This window comes from Cynara cardunculus (genome assembly GCF_001531365.2).
Source record: "Cynara cardunculus var. scolymus isolate 2C chromosome LG 3, CcrdV1, whole genome shotgun sequence".
NCBI classification, from domain to species: domain Eukaryota; kingdom Viridiplantae; phylum Streptophyta; class Magnoliopsida; order Asterales; family Asteraceae; genus Cynara; species Cynara cardunculus.
Genome location: NC_037530.1, coordinates 12,549,358 through 12,563,109, shown reverse-complemented (window position 1 = coordinate 12,563,109; position 13,752 = coordinate 12,549,358). Strand labels below are relative to the sequence as shown.

The following is a 13,752-nucleotide window of genomic DNA, read 5'->3' as shown; positions in this document are numbered from 1 at the left end:
AAATACGGATAAGGCACAAAACTCAATTTGAATTAAAATTCTCAAATCGGATGTTTTCAACACTTAGTCAAAATTCCAAAATGAAAATCGGACGTAAAAAGTCAACAAGTCAACAAGTCAAGGTCAACTAAGTCAACAAGTCAAAGTACGTATAAGTCCTTTTAAAATTAATCGATGAAAAGTCAAAGAATTAAATCGATCAAATAGTCAATATCCGTTCAATCACCAAAGAATGTACGATCAAAATTATAAATCGCTCAAGTAGACAAAGGCACCAAGTCTTACCAAGCGGATTCTTTAAATCGCTTATTAAATCACACAACTCTTAAATGACTTACCAGACGGATTATGTAAATCGCCCACTAATCCGTTCAAGTTACTAAAGACTTACCAGCCGGATTGTTTAAATCGCACAATAATCTGTTCAAGTTATCAACGGTTTACCAGACGGATTGGCTAAATCACTCAAAGATCCGCACAAGTGTTGTCCGGATAAACCTATATCAAACAACTCAAAATTCACACGGATGTTAAATCGCACAAGTATCAAGCGGATAACACCCTAAATCACACAAGCTTTAAGCGGACTAATATTCAAACAAAAACACAAAATTTCACACTTTTTACCAAAATTTTGAATCAAAACATGAAAAAATATGAGTTTGGAAGAATATTTTCCAAAATACGAAAACTCAAATTTCGTCTAAAATTGGTTTAAAACTTGCTTAAAATCAAAAATAGTGTGAATCAAGATTGTTCGAAATACAAAAACGAATCTAGCGATGTAAATCTTTACAAATAACACTAAAAAAATAACCGATTTAGGCTCAAAAACCCAATCTGGACGAAGAACACTCAAGAACAGTGATGAACATTATTGACCCAGATCGATGAATTTTCAAAAATTCGTGAAAAATTGTGCAAAATTTGTTTAATCCTCTAATCGAAACTGCTACAGTCTGCTCTGATACCAATTGTGAAGTCCATAAATCATACAAACATGATAAGATCTTCAAGAATCAAGATGAATAGAAAAGTAGATAGAATATCATCAAAGATTGATTTGATTGATAGAGAGAAAATTGCAGCTCTAATTTTGATTACAATTCTGCTAATGACTTGTTCATGACAATTACAAGGAAATTTTTTATTTATACTAGGAAATAGTAAAGCTATTCTATTACAATATAAAACTACACTAAGGAGAAACTTAAATACAACTTTAACGCTCTTACTCAAACCCAGCAAGGATCCACGTTTATACCTGACTCCGAAATAACATGGCCCAAAAATCGGACTTCCCGCAACCAGAACTCACATTTCGACATCTTGGCATACAACTTTTCTAGTTTCAATAATTCCAAAAGCAGTCGTAAATGGTTTGCATGTTCTTCCTCCGATTGAGAGTATATTAGAATATCATCGATAAAAAAATAACAAATTTATCGAGATACGGACGACATACCCTATTCATCATGTCCATAAATGCTTCTGGTGCATTTGTGACCCCGAACGGCATGACCAGAAACACATAGTGCCAATAACGCATACAAAATGCAGTTTTCGACACATCATCGTCTTGATTTTTCAGCTGATGATAACCGGATCGTAAATCAATCTTAGAAAAGTAAGTGGCTCCAATCAATTGATCAAATAAATCATCAATTCTTGGGAGAGGATACTTATTCTTGATTGTCAACTTATTTAACTTCTTGTAATCAATGCACATTCTCATTGATCCATCATTCTTCTTCACAAATAACACCGACACACCCCAAGGAGATGTACTTGGTTGGACAAAACCTATATCCACTAATTCTTTTAGCTTAGACATTAAATCCTTTAACTCAAATGGAGCTAATCTATATGGTGCACGTAGCAATGGTGATTTGCCCCGACCCGGAGGGGAACCCGGTTCACTCGACCTGAACAGGGATGGGGATTCCTCGCTAAAACGGGTCCCTGGGCCGGGGATCCCCGGTAGACTTAAACCGGGGATGGGGCTGGGGGATGTTACTCAAACCGGGGCCGGGGATTCCCGATAGAATCAAATTAAATGATATTATTTATGGGGTTTGACCAGGGATTGAACGGGGCTTGATCGGGGATTGATAGAGGCTTGACCGGGGGTGGGATGTTAATCCCCGTACCCGCCGGGGACCGGGGGCAGGGGATGTTACTACAAACTGAGGCCGGGGCCGGGGATTACAAAACCCGCCCCATCCCCGCCTCGTTGCCATGCTTAGGTGCACGAGCAACTGGCGCCGCTCCAGGCAATAATTCAATCTAGAATTCTATTGATCGATCATGAGGTAAACTTGTTAAGTCTTCCGGAAGTACTTCAGGAAATTCTTTTACAACAGGGATATCCTCCATCTTATTTTTTTTTCTTTCTTTAAATCGATCACATAGGAAAGAAAATTGATACACCCCTTCTGTACATACTTCTGAGCCTTTAAAACATAAATAAGCTGGAATAACGATCCTGTCTGTCACCATAGATTATCGGTCCATTCCCCAGTAAATATATACGAATCATCATTTTACAGCAGATTATATTGGCTTGGTTTCAGCCAACCAATCCATACCCACAATTATATCAAACTCTCTTAGAAATAACTAGATGAGTACCTCACACCTCTCTACGTTATGGAACAATCATCAAAACTTCTTTAATCGACACTTCACTATCATTTGTCGTTTCTACTATCAAAACCCCATCTAACACTTTAGGTTTTAAACAAGCGCAACCAATAAATGAGGGTGACACAAAAGAACAATTTGCCCCAGAATCAAATAAAACTTTGGCACATACTGAATTAACGAAGAATGTATTGGTCACCGCTTTAAGGTGCTCTTCAGCCTTGCCTCTCATCATCTTAAAGGCTCATCCCATAGTCATTGCCTCTCGTCATCTGAAAGGCTCGTCCCCTAGCCATTGTCTCTTCATGAAGGATTTTTGAAAACTCATATTATCTTTTCTATATAAGCAGATCAAGTTTTGGAAGCCTGTAGATTTATCTCAATTTAAAAGAAAATCTAATTCTAAATATAATTAACATTTATAATTAAAAAAATAAGCATATAAACACGAGTATTTTTAATTTGATTCACATACTGATATATTTGTTTTCAGAAAATTTAACATGGTTTTCAAAATTTCAATCCCAAGTATATATTCATACATTCAAGTATATTCATACAATAGTTTTATTATATATTATAACATTTACAACTTATTAAAAAAATTATAAAATAACTCAAAAAACCGTTAATATGTTCAATTACAAAATAAATGTTGAGCATTAGACCATCTTCAACCCAACCATTAAAAATAAAACACCAAATACACTAAAAATGATGGGTTCATTATACACTAAAAAAATCAACTCCAACCACACACTTAAAACACAATAAAAACATCTTTAATATTATAATAAGAGTAAATTATGATTTTAATCCTTGGGGTTTGTTAATAGTTTCTATTTTTGTCGCTATGGTTAGAAATTGCGATTTTCGTTCCTATGGTTCACAATTTATTGCTATTTTTGTCCTTATGATTTACAATTTATTGTTGTTTTGGTCCCTGTGATTTATAATTCTTTTACTATTTTGATTTGTTGTACTTTAAAGGTAGGAATAGGTAGGAATTAGTTAGTGGACGAAAATAACAATGAATTATAAATTATAGGAACGAAAATTGTAATTTCTAAATCATGGGGACGAAAAGTGCAATTTTTAACAAACAGCAGGGACTAAATACGTAATTTACTCTTATTTATAATATATTATAAAACTATATTTTATATATGAAATACTATTTATTGATTCAAATTACTTGAAATTTAATATTGCAAAAAACTGTACATAAGTACAATTTATTAAAAATCCATTTTTAAATTTGTGTAACTAACTGTAGATAAAAGTAATCATATACAAGATAAACATATTATTTTGAATATAAAAAATCTAAAATATAATTTGTATAATCATTGAGTTCTAATATAATACTCAATTACTATCTTTATAAAAAATTGTTTCGTTCTTAAACTTAAATTAAAATAGTAAAAAATTGGATTAGAGAAATTACACAAAAAAACGAAAACTTTTACTAATATCGATATATTTTTTAAAATTTTTAATTATGATGCTTCAAATATATATTTTATTTAAAAATAAAAACATTATCACTTTTTCAAAACCACATAAAACTGTATTATATTGATATAGATAAAAAATAAAATTAAAAATTAAAATCGAGATGTGTCTTGATACATTGAACGAATGAATATATAAAATAACATATATATTTATTACAAAAATTAATATTATATTGGTATTATACATAACATCTATTTATATTACCTAATATGTTTTTATAACATATATATATATATATACACACACAATAAATATTATATTTGTACTTCTTATACATAACATTCATATATACATATGTATCCATTACAAAAATATGTATTCATATAATAGCAACATTATAATTAAATTGATAATTAATTGATATACGTTACGGTCTAAAAAATATATATTCAATCAAACATGATATATAATATATATAACATAATGAATAAGTGTTATTGCAATTGATATGCATTACATTATATGTAACAACAAATTCAACATATCTGAATGATAATTGGGTCAATGCAAAGTATCACGATAATCCTTCAGATTCCTTGGAACATATCCAACAGAAGTTTTATAATGAAAAAAAATAAAGTTTTAATGGGTTTTTTTCCTCCAACATAATTATTTCAAAAAAATAAGAAAAAACGAGATAGAATAATTATTTTTATATTTGAAAAAGGAAGAAACGAAAACATATATTATATTATAAAGTTTTTGGGTAAAACTCTTTAAAACTATTTTTAATGCATCAAGTATAGTTTGATGATGGATCAAATACTGTTTGATGATGCATATTACTTAAAATTCAACATTACAAATAAATAATGCATTAGTGCAATTTTTTAAAGTTATATGTCTTGAATTCGTATAACTAACTGATAAAAATAACCAAATATATGATAAAATCTCTTTATAAATATAAAGGTCTAAGATATAATTAAAATAATCATTACATTCTAACATTTTACATATTTATTATCTTTATAAAAAAATTATATTATTAAACCTAAAATAAAATTAATTCGTTATTAAACTTGAATTAAATTATCATAGAAATTGAACTAAAAATTATCTTTATAAAAATATTATAGTATTATACCTAAAATAAATTACTTCGTTATTAAAGCTAAATTAAATTATACTAACAATTTGAACTAAAAAATTATACAAAAAACATGATTTTTTAAATTGTTAATTTGACACTAATATCGGGATAAATTGTTATGGGTCTTCAAATTTATATTTCGTTCAAATATAAAAACATTATCGTCTTCTCAAAACCATACTAAACCGTATTATAAAACAAAACATTAAAATCGATATGTATCTCACTGCATTGCGCGAGTACGCTTCTAGTAATAATAATAATAACAACTGAATATTACTTAAAATATTAAACTATTAATCAATATTATATCTATAATTATAAAAAAAAAAATTATATTAATATTTCATTCATAAAGATCTCTTTTTATCTCCAAATATAGAGGCCAAATCTAAAGACCTCTATATTTTAATGTTTTAGGGTACATTTGATTGCAGGATTATTTTTAAGGGATTTGGATTTTATGGATGGATTTGGATTTTATGGATGGATTTGGATTTGGAATCCTTTATTTTGTTTGGTTTGTAGGATTTGGAATGGATTTGAAATCCATTCCTTTATAAATCATGTTTGGTTTGGAGGATTTGGATTCCAAATCCATTCCTTTATGGATGAACATCAAATAGCAAGACGATCATATGATAGAAGTGATCAATTCCTAGATCATGATCAAAAGTGATAACTGTATGCATTGATTCACAATCATCACTTTCAAATTATGAGTTTGACCACAAAAGTAAGAAATCAAACAACAGGGGTCATCTAACTTTCAAATCCAATCAGCAACTAAAAACAGAAAGAACAACTTTAGTTTTTGGAGTCGGAAAATCCAAGAACCTACCTCCGAGTCTAACTCCACTACCGATCATCAGAACCTCCACTTGCTCGGTGACCAACCACATCAGTCCCTAGCCAACCTAGCAAAAATCCATGGTCCAATCATGTTTCTGAGACTTGGTCGCATCACCACACTAGTCAGCTCCTTCGCCGCTGCCGCCAAACAGGTCCTTCAAAAACAATACCTTGCTTTATCCAACCGTCACATCCTCGACGCTCTGAACGCCCATAATCACTCCCACTACTCAGTCATCTAGCTCCTGTCGGCATCCATTGGCGGACCCTCCGCATGATCTTCAACTCCAACATCTTCTCCACTAATTCCCTTGGGTGCGTTTGGTACGCAGACATGACAGGACGGGACAGAACAGGACAGGACAGAACAGGACAAAACAAGACAGGACAGGACAGTTGTTCAGCGTTTGATAAGACATGAAAAGACTGGACAGAACTGGTTAAAATGACCAATTTACCCCCAGTGAGTCAATCACATAATTCTAACCACCATGATCAAATTAATCTACCATACTCCTAAACCCACTTGAGAAGACGACATCGGATTCTAAACCCTAAAAGCTTTAACTTCAATCAATTTTACAGTCACTGAAAATTTCGATTAAAACCCTAAAATGAAAGTTGTTTTCCAATCAATCCTAGCAGTATTTCAAACTATGCTACAAAATTTTGCTCCCTATACTCCAAGATCAGAGATTTGGAGATGAGAAAATACAAGAAAAATATTGAAATCGAAGGAGATCTGATGAACAATCTTACAAAAGTAGTTCCTAATGCTGCAGATTACCAAAATGAGCTCGTCTTCTGGGCTTGTAAATGCAATCGTCACAGTTGCTTCTGTCGTCTCTGTTGGCCACAGAGAAGAGAAGTGAAGGAATGATTAAGCAGAAGTTGCCGATGTGATTGCATCCTGATTGTATCACACCACTTCTTCTGCTATAAAATATTTTCCAAACAGCAAACATAAATCAGTAGCAAAATCGATACAAAACAGCAAACCTAGACGAGCGAACTATGAAGGAGAGGCGACGCCTTTGTGAAGGGGAATGATTATGTCCAGCAATCGATACTGCCGATTGAAGGGGAAGAAGGGTGACGCTTGAAATCGATACCACCGATTGAAGTATACGGTGGAAGCGAAGAAGGGTTTTGAGAGGGTAGATAGGTAAAATATTTCTTGTTCTATTTAGTTCCAGGGGGTAAAGGTGGACAGGCGTGTCCCACCCGTGTTCTAGCTAGTTCTAGTGAGTCCCACATAAGGCCACACCAAACATAGGACAATTGTGTTCTGTCCTGTCTTGTCTCACCCTATCCAACGTACCAAACACACCCTTTATGCCAACTAGCATTTACGGAGCCAAAAGGTGTAGGAGAGCCAGCCAGTCCAATGATCCGGTGGATATCGATCGAGTTGCTATTAGAACCACCTTGAATCTTCTACCCAACACCAAATTCTCCAAGGATTTAAAAGACCCATATGAGGAGAAATTGGGTGGATTTATAGAGATAAATATTGGGGGAGAGAGCATCGTCTTTGTTCAAAGCGAAGGCAGGAGAGCATCGAGAGAGCAGCGGCAAAAGAGCATCGTCTTTGGTCAAAGAGAGAGGGCAAGATGGATGTTGCGATGGATTTCAAATTAGGGCAGGAGAATCTGACAGGATTGGATTTAAAATACCAAGTCTTTTCAAAGGATTCTCAAATCCATTAGGGGTGCGTTTGGTTTGCAGGAATGGAATGGAATTGGGGGATTTGGATTTAAAATCCATTCCAATCCTATGTTTGCTTTGCCAAATTGTCAGGATTTAAAATCCTGGGATTTCATTAAAATCTATTACACGCGGGATTTGGGAATCCTTTGCAAAGGGGCGGGATTTGAAATCCAAATCCTATCTTTTCCTCCCATTACTTCCTCACGCTTCCTTCACCCAGCTTCCCTCCTATCACTTCCCTCCCATCGTTGCGCCCTAATCGGTCGTCCTCACCACGGGGCTCCCTTCCCGTCCCCTCGTGAAGCTGCCGCCCTAACCCGCCGATAAACCCTTCATCTTAGCCGCCTTCTCCCATCATTCAGTAGGTAAATCCCTCTTCGCCGATAAACATGTGGATTTGTGTTTGAATACCCTGTTGTAACAGCAACTATTTTGACAGATTATCCTACATAGGAATATATGAATTAGGTTAAATCCTTTGGTATAATACAATCTATGTCTATCTCTACCTTTCTTAAAAATCCTCTTTGTACAAGTCTCATCTAATAATAGGTGTATCCGAAGATGAATGATTGATGTATATGCACAGAATGCCTGCTATTAAAATGGAAATAGCAAGCTGTACCCAGCCTCCCACCAAAAGATGACAGTAATACAAAAAAGATGGCAGTAATATACATACCTCGATCATGTGCAATATCCATTGTGTTCTAGTACCCAGCCTCCCACCAAAAGAATTTTGTGATGTATACCAACATCAACACAGTATTTACAGCTTCACCTACTATTTTCCTTACCTAACCCCTCACCAACCTAACCATCTTGGCATCTTCTTCTTCATTGGATGGTTTTCAACTTTCAATTCAGATGTCTGCTTATTTTGCTTTTAATTTCTCTTTGCATCCGTTGCCTTTTTTCATATTTATATGCTCTCCTTTTCTCCAAAAGGCAATTGACAGTACCCTTTTAGGTTAATTTCAGACATGGTTTTAATGGAGTCAGACATGTACCCTTTTTGGTTAATTTCAGACATGGTTTTCATACATAAGCAATTGACAGTACCCTTTTAGTTTCTGAAAAGTTCATATTGTTTGTGCTTCTGGTGCTTGATTGTAGATCATTCTTGATGCTGATGTATGAAGCAAATATATCTGTTATGCCCAACTTGCACCAGTAATGATATGGGGATTTCATAGGCTACGCTACCTAAAATTCATAGAACTGCTAACAGTCGTGTGTCCCAGTATCAACATACTTTTTTCTTCGTAATAATGTGAGCACATCATATCAATTCACATGAGGTGGGATGTTATTATTTTTCTCTGTAGGGTTCTGGTTCTTATGTATTGATGTCTCTTTTTTTGCATTTTTACCTCTATATTTGAATTGTTGTTGGAAATGTGGTAATCAACTTATGAAAGCAGCACTTTTTTAGCATCAATTAATTCATGTATAACCGTATATAACTAGTTCATTGGAATTACCTAGAGAAATAGCCAACAAAAGACAGCCTTTATAATAACTCATTTGCTTGCTCGACTTGATTTTAAGCTTTGTAAATGGCCAATTCATTGGAATTATTCTTGATGAATTTGTTGTTAATAACTTTCAGTCGGTTTTGTTGTCTATTGAGGGGAAATTGGATGTGCAGAGGGATAAATTGATGAGCAAAAAGGAGGGGTTTTTGCCAAATATGGAGTTTGAACAAGACCCTGTTCAGATTCTTGATGCATTGATGCCTCTGTATTTGAATGATTCTTGAGGGTATTACAGGAGTCATTAGCAAGTGAGCTTGCTGCTAGGATGAATGCAATGAGCAACGCTACTGATAACGCAATTGATTTGGAGAAGACTCTTTCGAATGCTTATAATCGCCAACGACAGTCTAAGATTACTGGTGAAATACTCGAGATTGTTGCTGGAGTTGAAGTATTTTTGTAGTCTCAAAATTGAATTGTACTGCTTCCTTTTACTGAACTCATGAAAACATTTTTATACTAGTATTTGAATTTGAAATTTGGAATGTTTAGAACCTATAAAGAGGTTTTCCATTGTTTGGAATTCAAATGCTGTTTTGGATCATTGCTTTCTAGATTTTCTTTAAACGAGTTAGAACAAGTTTGGCACGGTGGAATAAGGTAGGGAATGAAAATGGTGATTCCATTTGGATGAAAAGATGATGTTTGTTTGACACTGTGGGATGAGAGGAGACTTTCCCTCATGAATCACAGTCATTCAAATCGTCATTTATTCATTATTGTCCCTTCAATTGTTCAATGGAGTGGATATTGTTTCATCTTTCAGTGGATCAATGTGTGGTTTTGGAATAACAATTTGGTAGTTAGATATGTATTTTGGATTAACAAGTTTGATGGTTAAATATGTGTTTTCGATTAACATGTTTGTTGATTAAATATGCATTTTGGATGAAAAAGTTTGATTGTTAAATATGTATTTTGGATTAATAGGTTTGATGGTTAAATAGGTAGTTTTGAGAAATGAAAGAGATTTGATGACTAAAATAATTACAAAAGAAAAAAAAATCACAATCCAAATCCTACAAACCAAACATGATTTATAAAGGAATTGATTTCAAATCAAATCCAAATCCTGCAAACCAAACACAGGAATGGATTTTAAATCCAATCCAAGAATGGATTTTAAATCCAATCCAATTCAAATCCCTCCTGCAAATCCAAATCCCTCAGAAACATTCCTACAAACCAAACGCACCCTTAGTGACAGGATTTTAATTGAATCCTTGGATTTCGAATCCTAATAATTCTACAAACCAAACACAAGATTAAAATGAATTTCAAATCCAAATCCCTCTAATTCCATTTCATTTATGCAAACCAAACACACCCTTAATGGTAAGTAGAAGATAGAAAAACACCTTTGTTTTCGTGATTTTAGTGTTTTTATTATTGGGTCCGAAAATTAACAAAAAATTCTCACGTCTCCTCAAAACCATACAATACATGAAATAAAATCAAAAAAGTTGAAATAAAAATTTATTATACTATATTATTTTGGTAAACTACTAGTATATATGGACTTTTGACATAAATATAAAGATTTGTACCAAAATAAAATTAATTTTACTTTGATTTTTATTTAGAAAAAAAAAACAAATTTCAAAACTTGTTATATTTTGATTTTTCAAAAATAACAAGTTCTGAAAATTAATTTTTCAAAATAAAAATCAAATATAGATATTTAAAAATCATATAGTTTTTAAAAAAATATTTCCATGGAATATAACAGTAATTTTTAAAATATTATTATTATTATTATTATTATTATTATTATTATTATTATTATTATTGATTTAAGAAAAAGCCAACGAAAGACACCCCACAACTTGTTCATACACTGCTTCTTCTGCTGGAGTCTCTCTTGGTTGTATAAAAGACACTCAGATTTTGAGAAAGACACAGCAACAAAATTCATTTTCTCTTCTCTCCTCAATTTCTCAAGATTTCCATTTTCTTTTTCCTTTTTTTTTTAAAAAACCCACAAAACAAATTCTTGATTGGTGTGTTCTTATCCAAGATTTTGAATCTTTTCTTTCAAAGGAAAAATAAATACACTCTTGATTGGTGTGTTTTTATCGAAGATTTTGCTGTCCAAATTCAAAGTCATGAAGAGGAACTTCAATTGCTCTGATTCTTTGACTCATTTTCTCTCACACCCACTTGAAGGTACTCTCAATCATGGCAAATCAAACCAAGAACAACCGTTTGTGCATACCTTACTTGTACTTAGTGCAGTAAAAGTCGTACCCTTTCTTTGAAAATCTCAAGTTCTTCAGATTTGGAAAAGGCTCTTTGCCAAAATGGTGTTTCCGACCTTCTTAACTATTTTACTAGTATTTTTTTAAACAAATCTTGAATTTTACAGTTTTTTTTTTCTGAAGTTGAATTTAAAGAAACCATACACATAAAGGGTGGATTTTGAGTTGATATACACACACACACACACACATATATATATGTATATATATAATCATGGATTTTTAGCTACTAATCAGACATTAAAATACTCAAATTAAACTAGACTTCTTTTGTTTCCAGCGGAGATGAAAGCAGAAGAGGAGTGCATTTATAACGGAGAATTTCAGTCAATGGTGGACGGTGGTGGTGGTGGTGGTGGTGGTGGAGATGGAGAAGACTACGGTGGAGAAGAAACAGGTCAATTTGGTGACAAGAAGAGAAGATTAAGCAATCATCAAGTGAAATCATTGGAGAAAATCTTTGAAGTTGATAACAAACTTGATCCAGATAGGAAAGTGAAGGTGGCCCAAGATTTGGGATTGCAGCCACGGCAGGTGGCGATTTGGTTCCAGAACCGCCGTGCACGGTGGAAGACCAAACAGTTGGAGAGAGACTACACTCTTCTTAAGTCCAGTTATGACACTCTTAAGCAAAATTACCATAAGCTTGAGCAAGAGAAAGAAACTATAATCAAAGAGGTAAATTTAATTACTTACTCATATTATTTATTTACTTTTATGAAGTTTTAATTATAATCATTATCAATTAATAAACATAAGATTTTTTTATACTTACAATAAAGTTTATTTATAATAAAGGAAAACTATTTTTACAGTGTATGTTTTTTTTTTTTTTACTTTTATAGGGATTGATTTTGTTTTGTATTAGAATTATGTAGTTTTATTTATGATCTAGAAATGAATTAAACCATGACAACATGGACTAGTTTTTGATTCAACCATTTTCATTTTGTTCGGATCGTCCATTTTTTTTAGGTTTGGTCGGTCAAAGAAAGTTAGAACCATTTAGTTTGGTTCCTTTTTAAATAATTGTGGATGCTTTGGTTGGCTTGCTCGCACCTAGACCAATCTTATGAACTTCTAAATTTAACAGTTCGGCAAACTCCGACTGTATTTGAACTAGTGAACAACATTAGACGAATACACTTGTGTCATAACATATTTATCTCACACCGGGTTTAAAGATGTCGTGTGTGTGTATGTATGTGTGTATGTATGTATGTGTGTATGTATATGTTTACGACACTTGAAAACCAAAAGACATAGTAGGAGTAATCATCAACATATTTGAGTAATGGCTCCAGTTAATTTCAAGTAAAAGCCAATTTGTTAGGATTGTGATAAAAAAAATTATTACGTCATTAGTAGTCAAGACGACTATAGTACATGATCATATGATTAAATCGAAAAGTACAAAAATATTATGTTTATTGATACTTATCATGTTTTTGCAGTTGGTAGAGCTAAAAGCAAAGCTTCATGAGGGAACAACAGAACGAAATGATGAATTTGAGGATAGAGAGAATGCTCTGTTCTTGGGATCTGATCCAACGAATACAAATCATGAAGTTTACACAAGCTTAAATTATGAAAAAACTCGAAAATTACTAGATTTAAAAGATGGGTTTTCGGATAGTGATTCCAGTGGGGTTTTGAACGATGAAAACATGAATGTCAACAACCCTCGTGGGAGCCCGTTCCTAAATATGAAAAACTTCGGGCTCTCAGCTTCTTTATGTTCGTCATCAGCTACGACTTCGAATCACACAGAGCTTGTAGATCCAAGGGCATATCAACAACAATCAGATCCATATTTAGTTAGCAATGTTGAGGAAGAATCTTGCAACATTTTTTTGGTGGATCAAGCACCTAATCTTTGTTGGTACTTTCGGGATCACATGAACTAGTAGCTAAATGACTTATATAGTTTGTAGTTGAAGCTTATGAAATTGAATAATCATGTAATATTTTTGTTATCAAGTATATTAAAATAGTTGAAAATTTATGTTATATTTTTTTCATGGGCAATATAATAATACATGATATTGATTATTGAAAAATAGGACGATGATGACTACTCGTGTATGTATGTGTGTATGTATGTATGTATGTGTGTATGTATGTATGTATGTATGTATGT

The 13,752-nt window shown here is 32.9% G+C and overlaps 2 protein-coding genes across 2 annotated transcripts; both read left to right on the top strand.

Moving 5' to 3' along the window:
- Positions 1 to 7,441: 7,441 nt before the first annotated feature.
- On the top strand, positions 7,442 to 9,757 carry LOC112508971 (ATP synthase gamma chain-like). Its single transcript, XM_025113838.1, has 3 exons — positions 7,442 to 7,714; positions 9,429 to 9,530; positions 9,590 to 9,757. Exons 1-3 carry the CDS (start codon positions 7,442 to 7,444, stop codon positions 9,755 to 9,757), a joined length of 543 nt encoding a protein of 180 aa, XP_024969606.1.
- Positions 9,758 to 11,261: 1,504 nt separating this feature from the next.
- LOC112509829 (homeobox-leucine zipper protein HOX20-like) lies at positions 11,262 to 13,619 on the top strand. Its single transcript, XM_025115005.1, has 3 exons — positions 11,262 to 11,520; positions 11,893 to 12,290; positions 13,067 to 13,619. The coding sequence occupies exons 1-3, from the start codon at positions 11,460 to 11,462 to the stop codon at positions 13,517 to 13,519; spliced, it is 912 nt and encodes a 303-aa protein (XP_024970773.1). The 5' UTR covers positions 11,262 to 11,459; the 3' UTR covers positions 13,520 to 13,619.
- Positions 13,620 to 13,752: the final 133 nt, after the last annotated feature.